The sequence below is a fragment of the Lithobates pipiens genome, unplaced genomic scaffold (assembly GCF_037356315.1).
Source record: "Lithobates pipiens isolate NorthernLeopardFrog02 unplaced genomic scaffold, aLitPip1_a1.2 Scaffold_13, whole genome shotgun sequence".
Classification (NCBI taxonomy): Eukaryota; Metazoa; Chordata; class Amphibia; order Anura; family Ranidae; genus Lithobates; species Lithobates pipiens.
Genome location: NW_027507718.1, coordinates 372,138,925 through 372,165,664, shown reverse-complemented (window position 1 = coordinate 372,165,664; position 26,740 = coordinate 372,138,925). Strand labels below are relative to the sequence as shown.

Below are 26,740 nucleotides of genomic sequence, written 5' to 3'. Positions count from 1 at the left end.
AGCTGTCCCTAGAAACAGCGGTATGGGGAAATCTTACAGTTGGGACATCTGTCTAAGAATGAAATCCCCCTCACTTTGGTAGATTTCCTCTAACTTCCTGTAGCATCTGGGGGTCAGAAAGTTAAGGCAAATTTCCCAAAAACCACCCAATTTGGGTGTTTGCCTATTTTGTGAATACCCAATTTGTCAGGGTGTTTGATTTACAGTGCACAGTACATTGGAGGCCCTGATTGGCTGAAGCAATGATGGCTTTGCCCAATCAGTCACTGTACTGTCAGAGCCATAACTGGACACAATCATTATGACTCTCTCCTATCATAGCTCATTGCTCATAGACCCACCCCACACTATAAAATGTTCCTTCCCAGAGCAGCCATTTGCAGTGTGATATTGCAGTGGAGATAGAGCAGCGATCTGTTCATTGCAACTAACGTGTAGTGTGTTATAGTGTGCCATTGTGATTATATTGTGAGTGTAAAGTATCAGTGTAGTTTGAATATAGAGATAGTGCAGCGTGAGTGTAGTGTGACCGTTCTTGTTTACTGCAGTATATTGAAGTGCGTCAGTGCACTTGTACTGCAGTATATTGAAGTGCGTCAGTGCACTTGCACTGCAGTATATTGAACTGTGTTAGTGCAGCTTTACTACAGTATATTGAAGTGTGTTGGAGCACTTTTACTGCAGTATATTGAGGTGTGTCAGTGCAGTTCTACTGCAGTATATTGAAGGCATTAGTGCACTTTTACTGCTGTATACTGAAGTGTGTTAGTGTTCTTTTTCTGCAGTATATTGAAGTGCGTTAGTGCACTTTTACTGCAGTATAATGAAGTGCGTTAGTGCACTTTTACTGCAGTATATTGAAGTGCGTTAGTGCAGTTTTACTGCAGTATAATGAAGTGCGACAGTGCACTTTTACTGCAGTATATTGAATTGCATTAGTGCAGTTTTAGTGAAGTATATTGAAGTACGTTAGTGCAGTTTTACTGCAGTATATTGAAGTGTATTAGTGTAGTTTTACTGTAGTATATTGAGGTGTTAGTGCACTTTTACTGCAGTATACTGAAGTGTGTTAGTGCACTTTTACTGCAGTATACTGAAGTGCATTAGTGCACTTTTACTGCAGTATATTAAGGTGGGTCAGTTGAGTGTGTCTGCATAATGAGTGCACCAAACACCACTTTCTATTGATTAAAGTGCATCCAAGTACACATTTGTGTACCCCCCCATCATGTCTGGGAGGGAGAAAAGCAAGGAGAGGCAGATGTTCCCATGAAATGGTAAGGGGGCCAGCAGCATATGTCTCAACAAGCAAAGGTGGATATGGTCCATCCTCAGGCAGGGCATCTTTTCAGTTTAGTGATGTTGCCTGTGCTATCCAGCCACAGCATGCAGAGAATGTGAACTGGCTTACTAATCCATCCTCATCATCCTCATCCTCCCTCACCCAAGCAGAGACTAGTGTGCAGTCCCCTGCAGCTGCCAAAGCAGCAAAACCTTGCTAGAGGGGGGTCCTCAAAGGCAGAAGGAGCAAAATCATCGGCAGGGGACCCCAGAAGAGGAGGATGGGGGCTGCTCTGTGCAAAACTATTACACAGAGCAGGCAAGTTTAACATTTTTATTATTAAAAGAAAGTGAAACAAGACTTTATTGTCACATTTATCTGTCATTGGTCTTGAAGTTATGGCTGTTCGGTGTAAATCAATACATAGTCACCATGAAAAGGCAGCTCTAGGAATTGGAATATCTTCGGAATCCTCCTGGCACTGCTGTGCTCAGTAAAGTTGGCACAGTTGTGTCTTGGCTGTCATTGCTGAAATAATCATTGGGGAGACAAGAGCCTGAATCACAGATCAGCCTGAGCAGAGCAGAAGCAGAGGAAATGGAAGATAATGTGCGATGATTGATATAATAGAGGAGGACAGGCGATCAACCCAGAGGAAGGTGGGAGTGGGGAGAGGTGAGTGCAAAGAGTTAAAGGGCAGGTAAGGAAGACGGATCCAGGTTACCTAGAAGCAGCCCTGTGCCCGCCCACTCCTATAGACATCGGAGGAGAGGAGAGAGAGAAGAGAGAAAGCACACAGCTCAGTCTGGGAGAGGAGAAGGTCAGGCACCGCTGTACGGAGCACTACTACCGCTACTACTACTGCTACCACCACTCACACTACCAGCATGTATGCCAATGGGAAGGTGGCACTGGTCACTGGAGCTGCCCAGGGCATCGGGAGAGCTATGGTGGAGGAACTTCTACACAAGGGAGCCAATGTAAGTTCTCCTACATATTCATTCTGCTGCTACTCTGTCCCTGATCTGAATAGTCCTGATGGACGAAGTCAGCTGAGGGCTTTGTAATTCTTGTCTGTCATAGCGATCCATGCCGATCATTACCGATCATTGCTGTGTTCATAGAGATCACCGAACATCGATCCCTAAACTCTGATCCACTGACATATACAGAGCAAAGTTAGGAGCGCTGCTTATTAACAAACGTGTGTCACTAGAGGGATCCCGACAATACTATTGTTATATTCATCTGTGGAGACATGGACTGTGGATGACAGTCAGAGGGACATTACATTACTATTTAATATTTTACTGAATCAGAAGAAACTCATTTATATTACATGAATTACAGTGTCATATGAATAGCAACTAATAACTGTATCCCCCCCCCCCCATCTCTCTCTCTCTCTCTTTCTCTCCCCCTCTCTCTTCTCTCTCTCTTTCTCCCCCCTTCTCTCTCTCTCCCCCCTCTCTCTTCTTTCTTCCCCTCTCTCTCTCTCTCTCCCCTCTCTCCCCCTCTCTCTCTCCCCTCTCTCCCCCTCTCTCTCTCCCCCTCTCTCTTCTTCTCTCTTGCTCTCTCTCTCTCTCTCTTTCTCACTTCTTCGCTCTCTCTCTCTCTTCCTCTCTGTCCCTCTCTCTATCCTCTCTCTCTCCCCTCTCTCTCCCCCTCTCTCTTCCTCTCCCTTCCCCTCTCTCTCCCCCCCCCTCTCTCCCCCTCTCTATCTCTCCCCCTCTCTCTTCTCTCTCTCTCTCTCTCTCTCTCTCTCACACACTTCTTCGCTCTCTCTCTTCCTCTCTATCCCTCTCTCTATCATCTCTCTCCCCTCTCTCTTCCTCTCCTTTCCCCTCTCTCTCCCCCCTCTCTCCCCTATCTCTTCCCCTCTCTTATTATCTCCCTCTCTCTCCCCCTCTCTCTCTTCCTCTCTCTTCTTCTCTCTCCCTCCCTCTCCTCTCCCTCTCCTCTCCCTCTCCTCTTTTTATACTCTCTCCTCTTTTCTCTTTCTTCTCTCTCACTCTTCTCTCTCCCTCTCTCCTTCTGTCTCCCCCCTTTCTCTCTCTCCCTCTCTCTGCTCTCTCTCTCTGCTATCTCTCTCTTCTTCTCTCTCTTCTCTCTCCGCTCTCTTTTCTTCTCTCTCTCTCTCTCCTTCTCTCTCTCCCCACCCCTTTCTCTCTCCATCCCTCTCTCCTACCCCTCTCTCTTCTCTCTCCCTCCCTCTCTTTTCTCTCCTCTCTCTCCTCTTTTCTCTCCTCTCTCCCCCCTCTCTTTCTCCCCCTCTCCTTCTCTCTCTCTTCTCTTCTCTTCCCTTCTCTTCTCTTCTCTCTTCTCCATTCTATCTCTCTTCTTGTCTCTCCTCTCTCTTCTTGTCTCTCTCCTCTCTTCTCCTCTCTCTATCTATCTATCTATCTATCTATCTATCTATCTATCTATATATATATATATATATATATATATATATATATATATATATATATATTAGGGATGAGCCAGATGTTCGAGTTGAATATAAGTTTGACTCGAACATCAGGTGTTTGTGGAACACCGAGCATTATGCGGTGTTCGCGGCAAGTTCAAAAGCCGCGGAACACCGTTAAAGTCTATGAGACATTAACATGAAAAACCAAAAGTGTTCATTCTAAAGGCTTATATACAATTTATTGCCATAAAAAAGTGTTTGGGGACCCCGGTCCTGCTCCAGGGGACATGTATCAATGCAAAAAGAAGTTTTAAAAACAGGTGTTTTTTTGGGAGCAGTGATTTTAACAATGCTTAAAATTAAACAATAAAAATTAAATACTCCTTTAAATTTTGTGCCTGGGGGGTGTCTATAGTATGCCTGTAAAGTGGCACAGTTTTACTGTGTTTAAAATAATATCACAGCAAAAAGACATTTCTAAAGGAAAAAAAGTCATTTAAAACTGAGATAAAACTCATTGAAAAAAAACAGCATGCCCCCCCCAGTCCATTACCAGGCCCTTTGGGTCTGTTATAAATATTAAGGAGAATCCCAAACCAAACATTAAAAAAATAATTGCGTGGGGCTCCCCCCAAAATCCATACTCTGGATTTTGCGCTTCAGGTCTGGTATGGATTTTAAGGGTAACCCTGCACCAATTCTTTTTTAAAAATGGTGTAGGGGTCCCCCACAAAATCCATACCGGACCCTTATTCGAGCACACAACCTGGCAGGCCGCAGGAAAAGAGAGGGACAAGAGAGCGCCCTTCCCTCCTGAACTGTACCAGGCCACATGCCCTCAACATGGGGAGGGTGCTTTTCCTGGGTGCTGAGCCAGTATTCTTCTATATTTCCCAGAAAGAGTTTTCCTGAAGTGCCTCTTCTAACTGTTGTAGGTTGTTGGAAGTGAAGTTTTGTTTTTTATTTTTAAGGGCATGTTTGTATTTTTTCTGTAGGGCGATATGGGCTATCCTTAGGTCAGTGTTGTCGGAGTCTCTGTGTTTGTTATCGGAGACTGTCCGTAAGGTGTTCCTTAACGCTTTGCATTCCTTGTCAAACCATTTATTGGATTCTTTGTTGGGTGGTTTCTTGTAGTTGACTTTTCTTATCTGGTGTATATAATTTGTGGAAGTCCTTTGGTGCCTGGTTCACACCTCATGGACTTACCTCAAAGGCATTGCTCTGGAAGTTTTCTAGCTCTTGTTTTATGGCAGGTCTGTCTGTTACCTCTCTGTATTTTATGGTAGACTCTTTGGAGCATTTAAATGATGGTGGCAGGTTGCAGAGAGAAGCCTGGTGGAGTTTTGGAGGTGGTTTGTTTGAAGAATTAATATATAGCAGTAGTTGATTGTGGTCTGACAGGTGTATTTGTGGGGTGACTGTAAAGCCATTGAGTGCGGGGTTAATATCTGTGATGGCATGGTCTACCACACAGATGCCTATGTGGCAGCTTAATTTGTAACTTCCTAGAGTCTCCCTTGGTATGGCTGTTGACAGATTCAGCAACTTTCTTCCATTTTTGTTGATTTTACTGTTATAGATGTTTCTCTGTATCTGTATCAATTCATGACCGTAATTTGCATGGCCCAGTAAGTACGTGTTGCCATTAGAACTTGTACCCTTCCTTCCTAGCATTGAGGTCTCCAAGGATGAGCACTTGTCCCAGGGATTGGAAGTGGATGACCTCACTTTGTAGGACCTATTAGGTGTCTGGTCTGAAATATGGGGACTCTGGTGGGGCAATGTATGCTGCACATAGGTAGATGTGGCTCTCTCTTATTTTGATTGCATTTATGTTTTCATGTAGCTCCTCTTCATACCAGACTAGTATTCCTCCTGAAAACCGACCCTGTTATATGTTTTTATCCTTCTGTCCTGGGACAGAGAATTCCCTATAGCCAGCAGGTACTAGTGGTTTGTCCCGAGCCCAGGTCCATGTTTCCAGGAGGATTTGTATGTTCATCTCATGTAGTCTTGAAATCTGGGAACTGAAGGCCCTGGATGTTCCAGCAACTGATTACTAATGATGTAATTTTGTGTTCGTATACCTTGTAATGAGTAAATTGCCTGGGACAAACCAGATTATGAGAGGTCGTCATTGTCTTTTTTACTTTTTGAGCTCAGTCACATTGTTTTATTCTATAATGTGCTGAGGAGCGTTCTTATCTTCTCCTGTTCTCTTCTCTGTGGCGATCTTAATGTCCATCTTGGGGCTGGGGGCTTCCTCCATTCTTGCCTTCTTTGTGGCACTGTCTTTTGGTGTATTGTTGTTGCATTGGATTATTGGTGAGGTTTGGGATCTTGCATTTGTAATTGTGTCTGTCTGAGAACTGTTTGTGTTCAGGGTTGTGAGTTCTCTCAAGAACAATGTCTTTAATTTTTCTAGCTAGGTGGCTGACCCCTTGTTTGTTCAGATGTTTGTTGTCATAGAGGTGTTGGGTTATTATAGAATGGTGTTGTGCTAGGTGAATGGAAGGCTTTGATCTGGTTTTGTCTGCCAGCTCTGTGTTGATTGTGTTGTTTGGTATGTCCCTTCTTGGAAGAAGGGAGGACAACTGACTGTGGGAATTTTTGTTGTGCAGTCTCTGTTTGTTGTAGCAGTTTCTCTGCGATAACTTCTTGTGCCTGTGTGTATGATGATATGTTTGGGGTTAGAGATATATGGATCGTTGATGACTCCTGTTGCCTATTTAATGGTTGAACAGTGAATTTTGGAGACTCTTGCTCCTGGGAAAAGCCATTTTAGTATTAAGATATTTCCCATTTGTGTCTATTGTTAAAACAACTTCAGGAGTTTGTTGCTTGTTCTCGTGGTTTGATAATTGTTTGTTTGGTGTTTCCGGATCATTGGAGTTGTCCTGGCTGTTGCTGGGCTTTATAATGTTAATTTTTGTGAGTTGATGAGTTTCACTTGTCTGATGTATGCTGATGGACTCTTTGTCTGTACAGACTATCCGTTTTAATTCTCTTTCCTTATTGTTGAGCATCATTTATGAGTTTAGTGTCATATTGTCTCTTCTCCCAATTGAGCATTTTCTTGTTGTAGCTGTTGCATTGTAGATCAAATTTCTAATAAGGCAGACTTGTGTTCAACTTTGAGTGTGTTCAGCTCTTCCCTCAGCTGGTCATTTACATTTTTGTCACCACAGTCTTTTTAGCTGTTCTTTGAACTGTACAAAATCTTTCTCTAGATGAGATAAGCAATCTCTGAGGATGTTGGGTGAGGGGATGGATCAGGCATGTCTATGGAGTTAGGCCTAATGTACACAGGACGCTTTAAAACCTCCCCTAAACTATTTAACTTGACATATAGTAAACAACATATACAAACGTACGTTTTGTGGCGTTTCAGCTGCGTTTGCGTTTAGGAGCATTTTTAATTTATTTTTTATTTTTTCAAATAGTCAAAAATGTATCTCCAGTAAAAACATCTGTAACACGAATAACCACGTTTACAAGTTGTTACAGGCATTTGGCGTTTCGAATGCCTCCGAACATGCATCCTGAATGCATTTTATTTGCTTTCCAAAAAATGCTTCTAAACTCAGCTGCCTAGAAATGACCCTGTGTACATGTACTGATAAGATAACATAGAGGAGAGTTCAGGGGCAGCTGAAAAAAGCACCCAACTGCTCCTAAGCCCTAATGTACACTGCTACTGGTAAACGGACGTTTAGGAGCAGTTGGGCATTTTTTTCAACTGCTCCTGAACTCTTCTCTGTTATCTTATCAGTACATGTACACAGGTTCTTTTATAGTTGTTTCTTGGCAGTTGCGTTTAGAGGCTTTTTTTGGAACCCAAAAAAATGCATTCAGAAGCTGTGTTTAGAGACATTTCAAATGCCAAACATGTCTAAACACGGGTACCCAAGTTTAGGCGTGTGTAGTACTAACCCCCGAAGGAGCTGCTGGTTTAATTGGGCTTATCATTACCTTCTTTTTCCTCACTTCATGTCTAGGGGTGTCCCGTGGTAGATGGCCCAGTAACTTGAGAGACTGACAACAGATACACTTAAATGGATTTTATTTGCAAAAAAACGTAGACAACGAACAGTCTCTTAAAATAGGATCAGAGGGTTGGAAAGGAAGTTCAGGTACTCTTAGGCCGCGTACACACGCGGGGACTGTTCGCTCAACTTTGTCCGCTGAACAGTGTTTCGGCGGACAGTCCGCTCGTGTGTGGGCTTTCAGCGGACAGTTTCAGCGGACAGTCTGACGAACAAAGTTTTTCGGAAATTCCGAAAAACTGTCCGCTGAAACTTGGTTTGAGCGGACAGTCCGCCCGTGTGTACGCGGCCTTAGTGTCAAAGTCATTGTTGAAGAACTTGCTTATTTTGATTGCACCTAGAGAAAAGCCATTCACAACTGGATGTTCACTCAAGTTGGATAGTCCCTCTCTCACAAGGCCTAGCAGACAACAAGGTGCTTACTCAGGAACAAGTCTCTGCCACAGAGGTTGTTGTAGAACATACAAGAATAAGTCTCTGCCACAGACGTTGTTGTAAAACACATAGGAAAACTAAACTTGTAGAACACTCAGGTGATACCTGAATCTTTCAGCCAGCTTGGCGATATCCATGAGACCAGATTCTCTTGGGTACTTCAGCTCTTCCAGGCTCTTGCTAAGAAATGAACCTGTACGTGGTCTTCTTCTGAAGAGTTTTCCCCTGGATAGCGTGAAGTCACTGGGTCTCTCCCAAACCAGAGACGGCACCTAAACACCTTAGGAATACACTAAGGAATCCTCCTTTAGTTTCCTTGCCTCGGGCTAGCCAGCCCAGAGACAACAAAAGCGGGTGGATCCGCACCCCAGGCCATAGCCTTCCTGGGGGCTGGTCAGGAGGACCAGGACCGTGAAGTCAGTACATCCTTCTGGACCGGAACCCCGAATCACGTGATGTCCGCATCTTAAATACCCTCTCCCAGAAAGCACAGCAAGAGCGTCACTCCCACTGGGCGGGCTCCGAGAGAGAGTAACTTAAGCACCCAACCAGACCATAGTTCCATGCCTGCCAGAAGAGACAGTGTCCCTTGTGGCCAGGCTGAACATCCCATAGTCCAGTCAGACTGATGCTGAGGTCCAAATTTAGACAATTGTACCCAAACCAAATTGCAGTTCAGGTGTAACCTTAAATTTGAAAAACACATTCTCTTCAGGAGCCGCCGATACACGTGTTTTCATCTAGTAGCGTTTTTAAAGGGAAACATTTTATGTATTATTTTTGAGCCTGAAAAAATGCTAAAAACACACCAAAAACTCAATTATCACTGTATGCAAGCGTGATATACCATGTGATATTCCCCTCATCAGCCAATTATGCTGTACAATACACATTCCATGGGTAATTACACAGCTGAACATACATATTAGAAAAGTATCCTGTGGACATGCGTTGAGCCATTAATGGATGTGTCCAGTAGCGATGAACTCTGGTCCTCTCACACAATTTTCTACGTCTTTGGAGCCTCAGCAAAAGCAACATCAGGAGCATTTCCTCACTCATGCTCATTGTGGGATCCATATTAACAAACCAACCAAAATATAACAGCTAGCTACAAGCACATTGCTTTCTCAGCTGCTACTCACACTGTTCTCTCACAGAATGGATGAAATACTTAATAAATACTTTTAATACTTTTTAAAATTTTTAGTGCTTTCTAATCATTTGGGAGGGTCTCCTGAGGTTATCTTTAGTAAATGCTGCTGAACGCAAACACAGCTAAACGTGGCTTGTAAATGCTGCTAAACACACGTTGTTAAGCGTGCATTACTAGCTGTGATGTTCCAGTATTCAGGAGAGGTTGAGAAACGTCCCATGTACATGAAGCCTAAACGTCCTTTTACCATCAGCAGTGTACATGAAGCCTTACTATGCAGAGCTGCAGAAGATTTGCACTCTCCAGTTTTAGTAAATCAACTCACTTGTATTCATTGAAAAATACAAGCTTTTCTGTAAATGGCGGCAGTGCCGAGCAAGTGACTTACTGGGGGGAAGGTGCTTTAAACAGAAGGTTGAGCGCTGAAGGGGCAGAGCAGAGAGCCAGTGACTAGCAGTCACCGCTATCTGTTCACTGAAGAACCTAGAACCAAGTGATCAGCTGTCTTTGATGGCTCAGTTCTTGGTGTAGAGCCGGTGGGGGACAAATGCATCATCAGATTGATGCTGCATCCACCTAGGTGAGTATGAATGTTATCCATACTTCCCTTTTAACCTCCCTGGCGGTATGATTATTTAAGATGTTAGATGCTGAAAGCGGTACCATTATTTTGCATGAAAATTTGGCGTTTTATATTGTAATCCTGTAATTCTTAGGAATAACTCACTTAAATCTGTCCAAAACAGAGTCTAGCAGACATCCCAGGTATGATAAAGTTTGAAAAATTAAATCATAAATTATAATATAATAAATAACTATAAATAATTATACCAAATAATAATAATAAAAATGATTCAATAATGTAATCAAATCAAAAACACTGAAATTTGCTCAGTTGCAGAATTGTCACTATCATTACTTTTCAGTATTTGATGACGGATCTCCCCACAAATCGCTATCGCTCAATTCTGTGAGTGATTCTCTTTTATTATCACTGTTTTCTAGCTGGTCTAAAACCACTTTTTGTGTAAAGGGACAGTTTTGGTTGCTATGGACAATCTCCAGTTTCCAGGCATGAAGAACAGTTTTTATATTATAAAACTGCATGCAGGGCACTGGGCAGACCACTAGGGACAAAGCAGATGTGAAATAATTACATACAGCAATGTAATCTGTAAGATTACATTATACTGTATGTAATGCGTGTGTTTTACTTTTTGAATTTGGCGCCTTTCTCCGTCCCCGTGCGTCGCAACGCTCGCAGGGAATGGAGCCCAGCGATGTGATACATTGAGCGGAGGACGAGCCGCTTGCAGTGCAGGGGGACATCGCTGGATCCAGGGGATGAGGTAAGTAAGCTCATCCTGGATCCAGCGATGCGGTCCCGAGTCTGGCTCGGGGTTACCGCTAATGGTGCTGAATTTTCACCCCGAGCCAGACTCGGGAATACCGCCAGGGGGGTTAAGGAGCAAGTATGATATATAGATATACTTTATTGTCATTGTATACATACAACAACATTTTTTGATTCAAATGAGAAAGGTAAATGTCTGTAAAGTATAGTGTGGACATGTATTGCATTTAAAAGAGTAATTAGAAACTATTATTATTATACAGGATTTATATAGCACCAACCACTTACACAGCGCTTTACAACGTGAGGGCAGACAGTACAGTTACAATACAAATCAATACAGGACCCACTTCCTGTTTGGCCAGGAGAAGAAGCAATGCCAGTGCGTTGTGTTATAGAGGTCATAGTGGTAGTGGAGGTCACCCCCAAATAATTTTTTTAGCACCAGCCGCCACTGGTAGTTTATAAGTATTTTTTGAGGCAGTAAACCTGAACTAAAATGAGAAAAAACACAATTTATAGGTCACATTACAAATAATACATAATATTTGAAGATAATGATATCATTACTAGGTTTGGTTTTGGGACATGTAGGATGTAGCATTGATTGCAGGTGACAAGCACCATCTGATAGATGGTCCTTTTTCTAAGAAATCTGAAAGCCATGGTGCCCATCAAAGGGAAAACATATGAAATCACTTATTGTTAGTGTTTACCCTATAGCAGGGATATGCAATTAGCGGACCTCCAGCTGTTGCAGAACTACAAGTCCCATGAGGCATATCAAGACTCTGAGAGCCACAAGCATGACACCCAGAGGCAGAGGCATGATGGGACTTCTAGTTTTGCAACAGCTGGAGGTCCGCTAATTGTATATCCCTGCTCTATAGCAGTAATGGTGAACCTTGGCACCCCAGATGCTTTCAAACTACATTTCCCATGATGCTCACCTACACTGCAGAGTGCATGAGCATCATTGGAAATGTAGTTCCAAAACATCTGGGGTGCCAAGGTTCACCATCACTGCCATATAGTAATGTGAATTTCACATTTTTACGTGTCTTACAGTCACTCAGCCTTAATGCGTATCTAACCCCAAAAACAAAAATGTAATCTATTGCAGTTTATCAGTCCTTTGATGTGGTGGCTGTATATGTTTCCTTTTCATAGTTTTTTTTTTCTTTATTTTGAACCTGGTAATCCTGAAAATAACACACTTCCTGTCCATGGGTGGCTAGGCTTACTCACTCCACCAGGGCCGTCTTTAAGGCAGGGCAAAAGGGGCAGCTGCCCTGGGCCCTGTCATTGTTGTGGGGCCCAATCCCAGTTTACATTCCCTTGTCCCTTGAAGTTTTAGTCCTGTGCTGCTACTAATGCTGCCCAGCTCTGCCCTATTGTTGTGTACAGATGACTCACCTGCAGACCCTGTGTTTACATGTAAATACTGGCATTCATATGTAAATAGCAGTGACATGCATATGTAAATAGCTGAGGCCAACTGCATTGATATGTAAATAAAGGCAGCATTCATAGGTATATCATGCCCCCCTGCAGTGAGGAGAAGATGTGCTGTAACCTATAGCAACCAGTGAGCAGAAATGTGCTGTAACCTCTAGCAACTAATCAGTGAGCCTTAAGGAGTGCTGTAATGATATGCTGTAACCTCTGGCAACCAATCGCAATCGCTGCCTGATCTGATACAGTAACTGATTTTAAGTCTAGCTGCTATTTATTGTATGTCTCAGAGAAGGTAAAGAGCGAAATTGCATGGGGGAGGGGGGCCCTAAGAAAATTTTTGCCCAGGGTCCTATCAATATTAAAGACGGCCCTGCACTCCACTGTATCTAAAGAGAGTCATGGATGTGCTTCAGACTGGGCTTCAGGCATATATTTCTCCCCATCTACATTACATATGAAGTGGGGGGATAAGTAGTTTACATAAGGAAGATAACATTGTCTGTTTTCAGTTCAGCTTACAAGAAGTGACAAAGGCACATCATTTCTGGCAAGATTAACAGGTATTTACTGTACATGCTTAAAACATTCTTAGCCACATGATCAAAACAAAAGCTCTGTGATCTTTTTTTCTCTCCTCATGCTGACAGCAGAGGAGAAAAAAAAAGCAGATCACCGGCTTAAAGGGACATCGGACCTGAAAAGGAAGAGGCAATTATGTCTCATTTATGCTGTCTAACAGTGCCCACAAGTGCCACCTATCAATGTCCACCAGTGGTGCCAATCAGTGGCACCTAAAAGTGCTGCCTATCAGTGTAACCAATCAGTGCCCATCACTGCCACCTATCAGTGCCCATCAGTGCCCCCTCATCAGCTTACATCAATGACAGACAAAAATTAATGTTAAAACAAAATAAAAATAAATACAAATTGCACAGGTGATCAAATACCACCAAAAGAAAGCTCTATTTGGGGGGGGGGGGGGGGGGGAATGATAAAAATTTCATTTGGGTACAGTGTTGTATGACCGCGCAATTGTCATTCAAAGTGCAACAGTGCTGAAAGCTGAACATTGGTCTGGATAGGAGGGGGGGTTTAAGTGCCCAATAAGAAAGTGGTTAACAGCCTCTGAGATAGGTAGGACAGGAACATAAGCACATTGGTTTCAGTGAGTCAGCTGACTCATATACTCTAAGAAGCAAAAAAAGTACAACCAGCTACTGCAGATTTGTCCACTGCACATCCATAATGCAAATCTCCTGTTCCACCACGTGCCAAATGTGCTCTATTGGATTGAGATATGTGACTGTGGAAGCCATTGGAGTACAGTGACGTCATTGCCATGTTCAAGAAACCAGTTTGAGATGCCTTGAGCTTTGTAACATGGTGCATTATCCTGCCGGAAGTAGCCATCAGAAGACGGGAACACGGGTAGTCGTAAAGGGATGGACATGGTCAGCAACAATACTCAGGCAGGTCATGGCATTTAAATAATGTTCAGCTGATATTAAGGGGCCCAAAATGTGCCAATAACATTTCTCCCACACCATTACATCGCAAGCCTGAACTGTTGATACAAAGCAGGATGGATCCATGCTTTCATGTTGTTTACACCAAATTCTGCCCCTACCATCTGAATGTCGTCTCAGCTGAAATCAAGACTCATCAGACCCGGCAACATTTTTCCAATCTTCTATTGTCCAATTTTGGTGAGCCTACATGAATTGTAGCCTCAGTTTCCTGTTCTTGACATTCTAACAATATATACACTGTATGTATTTATCTAAGCTTATCCAGGTTTCTAATCAGTTTATTTGCTTTGTCATCTCCCTGTTTTTTTCATGTTTCTGCTTTGTGTTTTTATTTTCCTATATACACACACCCCAACACCCACAAGTATTTTTAACGTATTAAGAAATTCAAAATAAACTTTTATAAAAATATACACCCTACCCTGGTGTGTCCTATATAACTATTTGGAACAATAAGACTTCTTATAGATGCTCCTCCCTAGGTAACGTAGTGAGGGTTTGTTCAAACTTGTGGCATCCCTTGCCGCCCTCCAGGAATGCGATTGATCCGCAGTGGTGATGTGTTGTCTCCTCAGTGCCTGGTTTAACCCTTTAAACCCACACCACCGTGTGACAGGCATTGCACGCTGTTGCCGGGCGGTTCTGATGTGACCTCTTTATTTTGAATGGGTAATGGATGGCAGAGGTACTGCCCACCAAATGCAATAGGGGTATAATTTTCATCAGTCACAGGCAGTGAGGAGTGAGCAAGGGGTGGGGTCAAGTTGCGCTCTGTGTGTCTTATGGACACACAGAGGTGGCTTGGGAGCAAGCATGCACGAGTGTCCCCCATAGAAAACGGCTTGCTATGGGGGCCTCGTCAAGGGGGAAGGTCAGGAGCACCAGTGTGGGGGGACCCAAGAAGGATCAGGGCTGCTCTATGCAAAAGCATTGCACATAGCAAGTAAGACGTGTTTATTTAAAAAAAAAAAAAGAAATAAAAAAAACACAAGCCTTTATTATTAAAGGTAGGGGGCAGTAAAAAAATGTCAGAGTTGTAACCAAAAGAGAGAGAATATTATCCAGTAAGAACACCTGTCTAAGAGGGGAACTCCCGTCACTTTGTAGATTCTTCCCACTTGCTTGTGCATGTTTTGGACAGGAAGCAAGGGGGGGCATCCATTATTCCCTATTTTACATACACTATATTGTCAAAAGTATTGGGACACATGCCTTTACATGCACATGAACTTTAATGGCGTCCCAGTCTTAGTCCGTAGGGCTCAATATTTAGCTGAGCCACCCTTTGCAGCTAAAACAGCTTCAGCTCTTCTGGGAAGGCTGTCCACAGGGTTTAGGAGTGTGTCTATGGGAGTGTTTGACCATTCTCCCAGAAGCACATTTGTGAGGTCAGCCACTGATGTGGACGAGAAGGCCTGGCTTGCAGTCTGCACTCTTATTCATCCCAAGTGTGTTCGATCAGGTTGAGATCAGGTCTCTGTGCAGGCCAGTCAAGTTCCTCCACCCCAGACTCGCTCATCTATGTCTTTATGGACCTTGCTATGTGCACTGGTCCAAATCATTTGGTGGAGGGGGGATTATGGTGTGGGGTTGTTTTTTCATGGGTTGGGCTTGGCCCCTTAGTTACAGTGAAGGGCACTCTTAAGGTATCAGCATACCAACACCTTCTGGACAATTTCATGTTCCCAACTTTGTGGGAACAGTTTCGGGAAGGCCCCTTTCTGTTCCAACATGACTGCTGACCAGTGCACAAAGCAAGGTATACACTAGCATAGAGATACATACAGTCATTGATTTCTGTGGGCAGTTGTACCCAGCACCTGTAGCTCCCGGGTGGGAAAAAACACACAACTTTTACATGACACAACCCAAGGTGCCAACATGCATGAGACCTAAAAGGTAACATTCCCCATATGTTGTAGCTTATGTATTCTTTTTCTGGTGAAGCACATTTTCAGTAAATAGAGCCCTTAATCTTGCCAGAAATTCAATATCTTTGCTCGTGATCTGGAAGCATAAACCAATCCTATCTCCATTCTGTAAACTGCTAATCTCTCCATCCCCTATGTGAATAAGTATAGACATGTTTGAAGTCAAGCCTGGCTGACAACTGTTGCCCCCACCATACATACAGGTGAGTGAGCGTAGCGACCCAGGGACGTTGATAGAAGTTTACATAATTACAGGTGGTAACAAGGGAAAAAGGCTGGGACATATTAAATGTATATTTTTGTGTTTAATAAATGTGGGCTCAATTTTTAACTTTTTGCAGATTTCATTAGAATAACAGCAAAACGTGCAGTACAGGCATACCCCACTTTTAAGTACACAATGGGGTTTATTTACTAAAGTTGGAAAGTGAAAAATCAGGCTCACTTCTGCATAGAAACCAATGAGCTTCCAGGTTTTATTACCAAAGCTTAATTGAACAAGCTGGGGTTAGAAGCTCATTGGTTTCTATGCAGAAGTGAGACGGATTTTGACCTTTCCATTTTTAGTAAATAAACCCCATTGCGTACTTAAAAGCGGGGTATGCCTGTAGTGCCTGCATAATGAAGAGAATGGAATCTGAATCTGTAGCTTATTTTGCAAAAGTTTTACAGTGAGCAGGGACAAATAGCATCCAGTTATAAAGTTATTCCGTTCAGGTTTAAAGTTCAGAATCAGAAATATAATGATCATTTCACTAAGCAAATCAAGAAATGGTGTCAGCGATACTGCTGTATCAAGCCAAAATATTCAATTAAATTACTACATATAGTCTGTACATGCTTATTCTGTATGACTCTTGTCTTTAATAAAAAGAAAATATAACGCTAATAGGAAAATGGGTAGATATTACACTTTTCTTTTTTTTTTAAATATAAAACATTTAGAGATGAGTGATAGTAAACCTCACCTCCTATGACCGACAACCCCTCCACTTTGAGATGCACCTGCTCATACTGTCAAGTCCTACCACTTTGGCAGATGGCTATAAGTAGCTTTGTAGATGAGACATTACTTGCTCCACAAACAAATTGACTAGCATTGCTATAGCAATAGGCAAATGTTATGAAGGAACACACGTAGTTACATAATACTTTCTAACACATTAAAGTGGTAGTAAACCGCTGCAATGAAGGAAAAAAAAAATTGCCTGCAAAATAATAGCATAATATAGCAAAACTACTAGGGAATATCTCCTAAATGATGCACACTTAGGAGATATTCATTTTAACTACAGGTAAACTTTATTAAAGGCTTACCTGTAGGTGAAAATTACAAAGCAGACTTTACTACCGCTTTAATTTTATTAATTTTTTTGGATTGTGAGCTTTTAGGCCCCATTTACACTTGAGTATTTTGTACTTACAATTTTTGAAGCTTCAAAATGCTCATCATAAAAAATGCCATTGTTTTTAATTCTTCTTGAGCTATAAGCTTCTAGATTCAAGTGTTTTTTGGCTCCAAAAGATTTTAAAAAGAGCGACTGAAACATGTTTGAAAAAATGTACAGAAACTCCCTTATTGCCCGTTTTTATTCCCTAGTAGTTAGCTTTCCATTAGCTTAAAATAATATTTCATAATAATAATAATAAAAATAAATAGATGCCGGAAAAAATTTGCAGAAATTTGCAAAAAATTCTGCAAAACAACCAAAGACACTCAGCTCTAGTGTGAATGCAGCCTTAGGGTACAGGGACTGATGTGAATGAAATGTTGAACTCTACAATAAACTATGCGCAATGTCAGATAAATAAAATTAATAAAAAATAAATAATTGTAAGAATCAAATATGTTAAGTGTAGCAGCACCACTGAATGATACATTGAGGGGAAGGTATCAAAACGGGAGCAGGCAGAATCTGGAACAGCCATGCATGGCAACCAATTGGCTTCTGTCTTTCATTTTCAAAGCTTAACTGAACAAGCTGGACAACCTGATTGGTTGCTCTGTAGAGTTGGTCAAGATTCTGACTGCTCCAGTTTTAAAAAAAAATCTTCCCCATTGTTCTATGATTGGTGTGGTTTATTGAACTTCAGTGACCTTTTCACCATGCTATTAATTTTAAATACTGTAATTGTTCTGATGTTGCTTTAAGAGAGGTATGAAGTTACATAATACTTAAAAGATTAGCTGAATGAGAAATGTACCATGAAGAAACAAAAAGAAAATCTGTCATTACAAGATCTTAGCTTAAAGTGATAATTATGTCACAATCCGCATTTGATTAACTTGCACCTTACTAAACTACTATGTTGGCCATAGACAACTAGTTGAAGCATTTGTGCAGCTTTTTTTATTTATGATAGTCCCAAGATCTAGTTGGATAATGATTGAATAATGTGAGGGTCAAATCCTACATAGATTGTGCTCACCAAGATGCACTGCAGTGAAAAAAGTGGTAAAATGATCACATAAAGGAGAATGAGCTTCTATGGTACAAGCCCTAACATGTTTTAGTTTTGTGGGCTGATTTCCATTTTGTCAAACAAAATTTATTTGGGCATTAGCAGATTGTGTACAAGAGGGATCCAGGTGAACAGTCAGATAAAATGGGCCTATTAGAGGAGGTATTCAGGCTGTTTTAGACTGTACCTTTTCATAAATGGCTTATGTATGACTCACGGCCAACACTTTTTTCGAGAGACATCTGTTTAGATAATGAACAGCCAGGGGGGAACTGTATTTGAAGACCCATTCAGTAACAGTGTACAGCTCTCTAATGAATGCTCCCCATTTCCCACAAATGATCTAACTAACCATATTTGTAAAATGTGGCCATCATTGTATATGGCTATATATGTTGTAAATTTGGCTTTTGTAACACAGAGGTTGAACCTTTATTTATGCATTCTGCAGATTCATTGATTAAGCCTTTGGTCAGTACTGAAACACATAATATGGCCTCATGCACACTAGACTATAAAAACAGCAATAGCATTAGCTGTAGAAAGCTATAGCTGTAGAATTAATTTTGCAGAATTTTTGCAGTAGCGTTCAACTTTCATTAGCCTTTTTTTTTTTTTTTACCAAAACTATACTTCCACAAAAGCTTATGGCTCAAAAACGCTCATAAATGCAGATTAGCCATGTTTTTTTTCTTGTTTGTTTTTGTATCAATAGTTGTTATTGATATTTAAATGTACATGGTTACAAGGAATTAATGGAGAATAGTATGGGAAAGCAAAAATAGGTAGTACATGTTACCCTCATACCTCCATTGCATGTCTTTCTTTCCTCAGTCCTTTAGCTTTTGTAGAATAGTCTTTGGAAGAGTCCTGAAGAAGCCTCTAATGGTTCTCTCTCAGTTCTAAAGTTTCCAGGGGATGGATACAGCTCCACAATCCAGCCCCTCCTTCAGTGCCTCCCCAAACTGCTATCTAGACTGAGCACGTTCTTCACGTGCCTCTGTTTCCATGACAGCATCCCCAGCTAAAGCCCGGAAGCAGTGGCAGTGTGACACAAGCACTCCAGTCTCCTCACCTTTCCCTGTTATCTGCAAGCTCTCCTCTGTAAGATTCCAACACCTCCTCCAGTGGGCTTTAATGTTCCTGTGCCCCCCATATCCCCCCTCCTCTCACTCAGGGGCTTTTAAAGTCTATGCAGCCTATGGGGGGGGGGGGTGGGGGTGTCACTGACCACTTCTCATGTCCAGCACTGAACACCGGTAAGCTTTTTATACATCACTGTGTTATTTCAGAAGGGGAGAGATGATAAGACATGGTAAGGAGCATAGTAACCTGTTTCCTGTGTCTGTTCTCTGAAATGAACATAGTGCTATGTTTATAGAGCATGCTTGTGTACAGAACATAGCGGCTCTGCAGAGGAGATGGAAACTGGCAACTCCCTGTCATCTAAAGCAGGGGTCTCAAACTGGCGGCCCTCCAGCTGTTGCAAAACTACAAGTCCCATCATGCCTCTGAGTGTGGGAGTCATGCTTAAAACTGTCAGCCTTGCAAAGCCTCATAGGACTTGTAGTTTCGCAACAGCTGGAGGGCCACCAGTTTGAGACCCCTGATCTAAAGTGAAATATCACTGCTTAGCCCTCGGATGTGTCTCCAGAGTCTCCTTTATTGTACATAAAAAATCATCCCTCTGCCACTGATTCCCTCCCCCACCACTAACTTTCTGTCACTGACCCCATCCCCCATCACCATCTCTCTGTCACTGATCCCACCCACCATCTCTATGACACTAATACCCCCCCCATCACCCCTCTGTCACTGATCCCATATCCCCACCCCCATTCCTCTACCATTGATCCAGCTCCACCACCACCATCCCTCTGCCACTGATCCCATTCCCCCCATCACCACCACTGCTTCTGACTGAACCCTTCCCCCTCCCATCTGGCATTGGTGAGGGGGAGATAGGGATGACATTAGTGGCAGTGGACTAATGTCATCCCAATCCCCCCATCACCACCTCCACTGATGTCATCCCTATCCCCACCACAACCACCGTCACTGATGTCATCCCTATCACCAGTGCCACTGATGTCATCCCGACCCCCCATTACCACTGCCACTGGTTTGATCCCTATACCCACCACCACTGCTACTGATGTCATCCCTATCCCCACCACCATTGGGACTGTTGTCATCCTGATTCCACCCACCACCACTGTCACTGATGTCATCCCTATCCCCGCCACCACTGCCACTGATGTCATCCCTATTTCCCCATCACCACTGCTACTGCTGTCATCCCTGTCCCCCATCACCAGTGCCACTGATGCCATCCCTATCTTCATTGCCACTCATGTCATCCCTATCCCTGCCATTTAGGCAATGCAGATTCTTTGAAATAAAATACATTTTGGGCATGTTGTGTGTTTTGTGGCATATGAGCCCTAAGCTGAAAAAAAATGAAATAAGCCACAGTTAAGTATAACTATCCATAAATATTGATGTTATTAGTAAGAGCAATCAAAGAAAATAGTAATGCTATCAAACAGTAGTTAGTCACATTCAACTGGACTTGTTCTGTAATGTTGAAAATATTTTGCAACTTATTCAAGCCACTGCTTCAGTTCTAATGTCATGATAATGGTGATTTAATTGGTTAAGTGTATGTGCTATCAATGTGGATTTGAGTGCTGGGGTATTTTCCTGACAATCATTAGAACTGCAGAAGTGCCTTGGATAAGCTATGAAACGCCTTCAACCTTACAGAATAAGTCCAGCTGAATGTGACTAACCATCACTAGATATATTGTACAATGACCTGGATAAATGAAAACTTCACAGACAAAATACTAATGATTTGCACATTTTCTTATTTACTATAATCCATCAGTTCAATCACCCTGGTTTTGGGAACAAAGTTAATTTTCTTTCCAAATAAAAGTACTATAGTTCTAGTAATTTTTAGTTACCTACATGTAATTGACCTTCAATGAACTAATGGAAATGATTGAAAAAACAAAACAAAAAAAAGTCTCATTTACCATCTGTTGCATGAGCTGTCTAACTATAATTTAATAAAATGTCAAACACTTGTTTTGTACCATAGTTCTTTACAATGGACCTCCATCTACTTATTTTTTTTCATAACACATTCATATTTTCAGTACTGCAAACACACTATAGCTGCCTGCAAGCTTGTGGTGCCTGCAGGTACACGGGGTCCCAACATGAGAACAAGTCAGGTTTAAGCCCTATCCTTTACAGTAAATCAGGATTCAGTGGGCTTTAAAGGCTCTTGTATTTGACAGTTGAATGATAGCCATGGGGTTTATCACCAAGTGAAGGTGGGGTTGGTTTGTCTTTGTTATGGGTTTAGGTCATGTTGGCTTTAAATTGCCTTCTGACCATTTATAGCAGTGATCTCCAAACAATGACCTTCCAGCTGTTGCAGAACTACACATACCATTGAGACATTCACAGACATGACTAGGCCTGATGGGAATTGTAGTTCAGGCCCATAGTTTGGAGACCCCTGATTTATAGAGTAAAGTGATAATATTAAAAAGTGTTTAGTTCTAGTGAATCTGTTAAAGCGGTTTTGTAGCTAAAAATGTAACTTCTTGTTATTAAAAGCACATGATAGCATACTTACCTAAATGAACCCTGAAAAAAAAAATATTCAGTACTTACCTTATATTTCAGATGTTTGTGCTGACTTCCGGGCTGTCCTCCCGTGGGAGTAGGCGTGGTTATCATCCTCGCAATGGTCCCTGGGAAATTTCTAAGCTATTTCCCAAGAATCCATGGGGGACAATGAAATTGCGAAATCTCGTGAGATTTCGGGAGGACGCCAGTCACATGACGAGGGCGTGTCCGAAATTGCCATTTTTAAAGTGGGCAGGCAGCTGTGTCTGCCATTACCACCATTGAACACGAGGAAGGAAAACAAATACTGCGCATGCGTGAGATCGGCGCTCTAACGGGCGGTGCATGCTGGTCCATCAGCATGCCCGTATCCCGGAAGAGGATGCCTGTGGGCTTCACATGCCCACAGGCAAAATGGAAACGATTGTGATGAAATTTTATAAGTTATCCAAATCGGACAGATAATCGCACTGAAAACAAAAGAAGTGAGTGCTATATTTAATACTAGTATTGATTGTCATATTGCCAACAAAAAAAATACTTGCAGACAGTGGAATCTGTTGGAAGCTTGTAATAGCCAATCCATGAAAAAAAAAATTCTTGCATTACCAAAAAAACAAAAAAAACACTCCATGCTAAATTTTAAAACACATTACTGTAAAACTTTGTTTAAAGGATATTTAAAGATGATCGTGCAAGATGCTGCATTTTAAAGTGATCTTGTTAGTTTTTTGTAAAAACTCCTCAAATAGTTTCCTGTAATTAAAGAGGTAGTATACACAGCCCTTGTCTTCCACCTTCCCTCCCTTCCAGTGCTGCAGTCTCTCTCTATAAGGCTCTTCAACATTTGACTTAATATGAATGTCTGATGCCTGTGGTACCCATCGTGTGTCATGGTTACTTTCTTTGACTCTTATGTCTCCACTGAATACAGCAGTGGCTTGGAGGATGGAGCCACAACAAACAGCAGCATGTGACATTCTCAGCAGCATTGACTGCTTAATGCCTCATACACACGGTTGGACATTCCAACAACAAAATCCATCATCTTTTTTCAGACGGATGTTGGCTCAAACTGGTCTTGCATACACACAGTTACACACAAAGTTGTCGGAAAAAATCTGATCGTTCTGAACACAGTGACGTAGAACACGTATGACGGGACTATAAACGGGCCTGTAGCCAATAGCTTTTGTGTGGTATTTTATTCTGAGCATGCATGGCACTTTGTCCATCGGAATTGTCTACACACGATCGGAATTTGAATGATCGGATTTTGTTGTTGGAAAATTTTACATCCTGCTCTCAAACTTTGTGTGTTGGAAATTACGACGGAAAAAGTCAGATGGAGCCCACACACGATTCGATTTTCCGACAACACAATCTGATCGCACATTTTCCATCGGAAAGTCCGACCATGTGTACAGGGCATAAGAGTTTTATTTTGATGAAAAATTTATCTTTTTACCTGAATATAATAAGTGAATCATTTCATAAAGAACTGTAAATTGTGAGCTTCGGATTGCAAATATAAAAATGGCTGATTTATTTTTAGCAACTTTGGTTAATCTGTTTTAACATAATTGTTATTATTTTTTCCCCCCTTTATATCTCTGGTCTATTTCTGTATACACAGTTTGCTTTTTAGTTAGTTATACTTGATAATGTTAAAATTGAGTTAATAGATTTTTTTCTTAGAAAAAACATTTTTGGTGCAAATTTGTGATTGAAATGATTCTAACTTTCAACAGACCAGAGATTTGTCTGTGTCCTTACATATCTTTTTGTTTTCTCAGTATATCAATGTTTTTTGTACCCTGTGCTGAAATTAGTGTGTACAAGTGTGACCTCACTACTTAGTGCCAAATTGGCAGTTATCCATGCTTGGTGTACAGAGCTTTGAAACACCTTTTATAAGTACAGATTCACCAATTGGTGAATTACATCATCACTACAAAATGATGAATAGTGTCATTTTTACATTTACGTACACACGATCGCAAAGTCCGACAACACACATTTGTTGACGGAAAACTTGAGAACATGCTAGCCAGAATTTGTTGGCGGAAAGTCCTACAACAGTTGTCCAATGGAGCCTACACATGGTCGGATTTTCTGCCAACAGCCTGACATGCAACATTTCCCATCGGAAAATCCAATCATGTGTACGGGGCTTTAGTGAGCAATGGAGACATGGAAGTTGTTCAGCTTTTATACTGTGCACAAAGAGGAAGTCATTCCTTCCCTCTAGTGAACTAAAGTATTATGATTTCAGGCAGTTCTTTAACCCCGTAGAAGTGTAATTAGAGACTCATTATTAAATGAAGTTGGGCATATTGGTTGTTTTGATATGTAATTGATTAAATGTGTCACATAACAGACTGTGAGAAAACACAGAAATTGCTTTTTATTTTAATAATTCATACTACAATTGTGTAATTAACAACTACTCCCCATCTGTCTGTACTTACAAGCATATTCAGTAAATGCAATTTGCAGCATCCAGTGTAATTCATGATCTACAGTGCCTTGAAAAAGTATTGATACCCCTTGAAATTTTCCACATTTTGTCATGTTACAACCAAAAAACATATATATATTTTTTGGAGATTTTTTTGTGATAGACCAACACAAAGTGGTACATAATTGTGAAGTGGAAGGAACATGATAAATGATTTTCACTATTTTTTACAAATACATTTCTGAAAAGTGTGGCACGCATTTGTGTTCAGCCCCCTTTACCCTGATACCCCCAAACTAAAAATAGTGGAATCAACTGCCTTCAGATTATTAATTAGTAAATAGAGTGCACGTGTGTGTAATTTAATCTAGGTATAAATTCAGCTGTTCTGTGAAACCCTTCAAGGTTTGTTAGAGAACTTTAATGAACAAATAGCATGAAGGACAAGGAAAACACCAAACAAGTCAGGGAGAAAGTTTTGGAGAACTTTAAAGCAGAGTTAGGTTATAAAAAAAATATCCCAAGCTTTGAACATCTCACGGAGCACTGTTCAACCCATCATCTGAAAATGGAAAGAGTATGGCATAACTACAAACCTACCAAGACATGGCCATCCACCTAAACCAACAGGTCAGGCAAGGAGAGAATTAGTTAGAAAAGCAGCCAAGAGGCCCATGGTAACTCTGGAGGAGCTGCAAAGATCAACAACTCAGGTGGGAGAATTTGTCCACAGGACAACTATTAGTTGTGCACTTCACAAATCTGGTCTTTATAGAAGAGTGGCAAGAAAAAGGCAATTTTTAAAATAAAGCATTGATCAGTCCCAATTGCAGTTTACGAGAAGCCATGTGAGGGACACAGCAAACATGTGGAAGAAGGTGCTCTGGTCAGATGAGACCGAAATGGAACTTTCTGGACTAAAAGTAAAATGCTACGTGTGGCGGAATACTAACACTGCACATTAGTCACACTATCCCCACCGTAAAACATGGTGGTGGCAACATCATGTTGTGGGGATGCTTATCTTCAGCAGCGGTAGGGAAGCTGGTCAGAGTTGATAAGAAGGTGGATGGAGCCAAATACAAGGCAATCTGACAGAGCTTGAGCTATTTTGCAAAGCAGAATGGGCAAGAATTTCACTCTAGATGTGCAAAGCTGGTATAGACACCCCCCTTGCAGCTGTAATTGCAGCGAAATGTGATTATACAAAGTATTGACTCAGGGGTACTGAATACAAATGCACGCCACACTTTTCACATATTTATTTGTAAAAGATTTTGAAAAACATTTATTATGCTTCTTCCACTTTACAATTATGTGCCACATTGTGTTGGTCTATCACATAAAATCCCAATAAAAAAAATTTATGTTTTTGGCTGTAAAATGACAAAATGTGGAAAATGTCAAGGGGTGTGAATACTTTTTCAAGGCTACTGTTCTGAATTGAGCTAAGCTCATTCTGATTGGTTGGTTTGAGTGACAGAACTTTGCATTTGTTCCTGTACAATGAGCCCAAGTGTTTCATTACTTTTTTTTAAGTTGTAGATGGACTCATTGCTGATTTATGTGACTTAAGACGAGTTTATTATGAGATCTTAAGGAGGAACTTCAGTTTTCTGATATACCGGTCCTGCCCTTTATTTCCTACTGGTTCCCAAAAACTTGTGCCACATCTGCGCACATGCAGAAACTCACAGTGCGCATGTGCCCATCAGCAAAAAATTGCCAGTTGGATGTGTTACATAGACTGCCCAGGAGGCAGTGTACACCACAACATCATTCTCATATAGGCGAGAAAGAAGGAAACTGCAATGAAACTGCAATGCAGCAATTAAAATGTCAAAATGCATTTAAACATAAAACAATATTTGTTTATAGGGCAACATTGTTTTAATGGCTGAAAGTCTTTAAGTAGGGATGAGCCAAACACCCCTGACTCGGTTCGCACCAGAACATACTGAACAGGCAAAAAATTTGGCAGAACACACAAACACCGTTAAAGTCTATGAGACACGAACATGAATAATCAAAAGTGCTAATTTTAAAGGCTTATATGCAAGTTGTTGTCATTAAAAGTGTTTGGGGACCCGAATCCTGCCCCAGGGGACATGTCTAAATCACATGTCTAAGTTTTTTAAAAACTAACGTTTTTTCAGGAGCAGTGATTTTTTTTAATGCTTAAAGTGAAACAATAAAAATATCATGCCTGGGGGGTGTCTATAATATGCCTGTAAAGTGGTGCATTCTTGCCCATGTTAAGGAACATTACCACAGCAAAATTAAATTTCTAAAAGAAATATTGGCATTTAAAACTGCTTGCGGCTGTAATAGTTACATAGTTAGTAAGGTTGAATAAAGACACCAGTCCATCCAGTTCAACCTGAGTCAATGAATTGTCGGGTCTCTGCAATATAGATACAACTCATTGAAAAAAGCATGGGGTCCCCCCAGTCCATTACCAGGCCCTTTGGGTCTGGTATGAATATTAAGGGGAACCCGAACCAAAATTAAAAACAAAAAATATGTGGGGGGTCCCCATAAAATCCATACCAGGCCCTTTGGGTCTG

The 26,740-nt window shown here is 41.4% G+C and overlaps 1 protein-coding gene across 1 annotated transcript in view; it reads left to right on the top strand.

Moving 5' to 3' along the window:
- The first annotated feature begins 1,826 nt into the window (after window positions 1–1,826).
- The window catches only part of HPGD (15-hydroxyprostaglandin dehydrogenase), a 121,142-nt gene continuing 96,228 nt past the window's right edge, over window positions 1,827–26,740 (top strand). Inside the window, exon 1 of the mRNA XM_077477222.1 lies at window positions 1,827–2,262. Coding sequence (XP_077333348.1) covers window positions 2,170–2,262 — 93 coding nt within the window. The 5' untranslated portion in view covers window positions 1,827–2,169. The remainder of the gene's footprint in view (window positions 2,263–26,740) is intronic.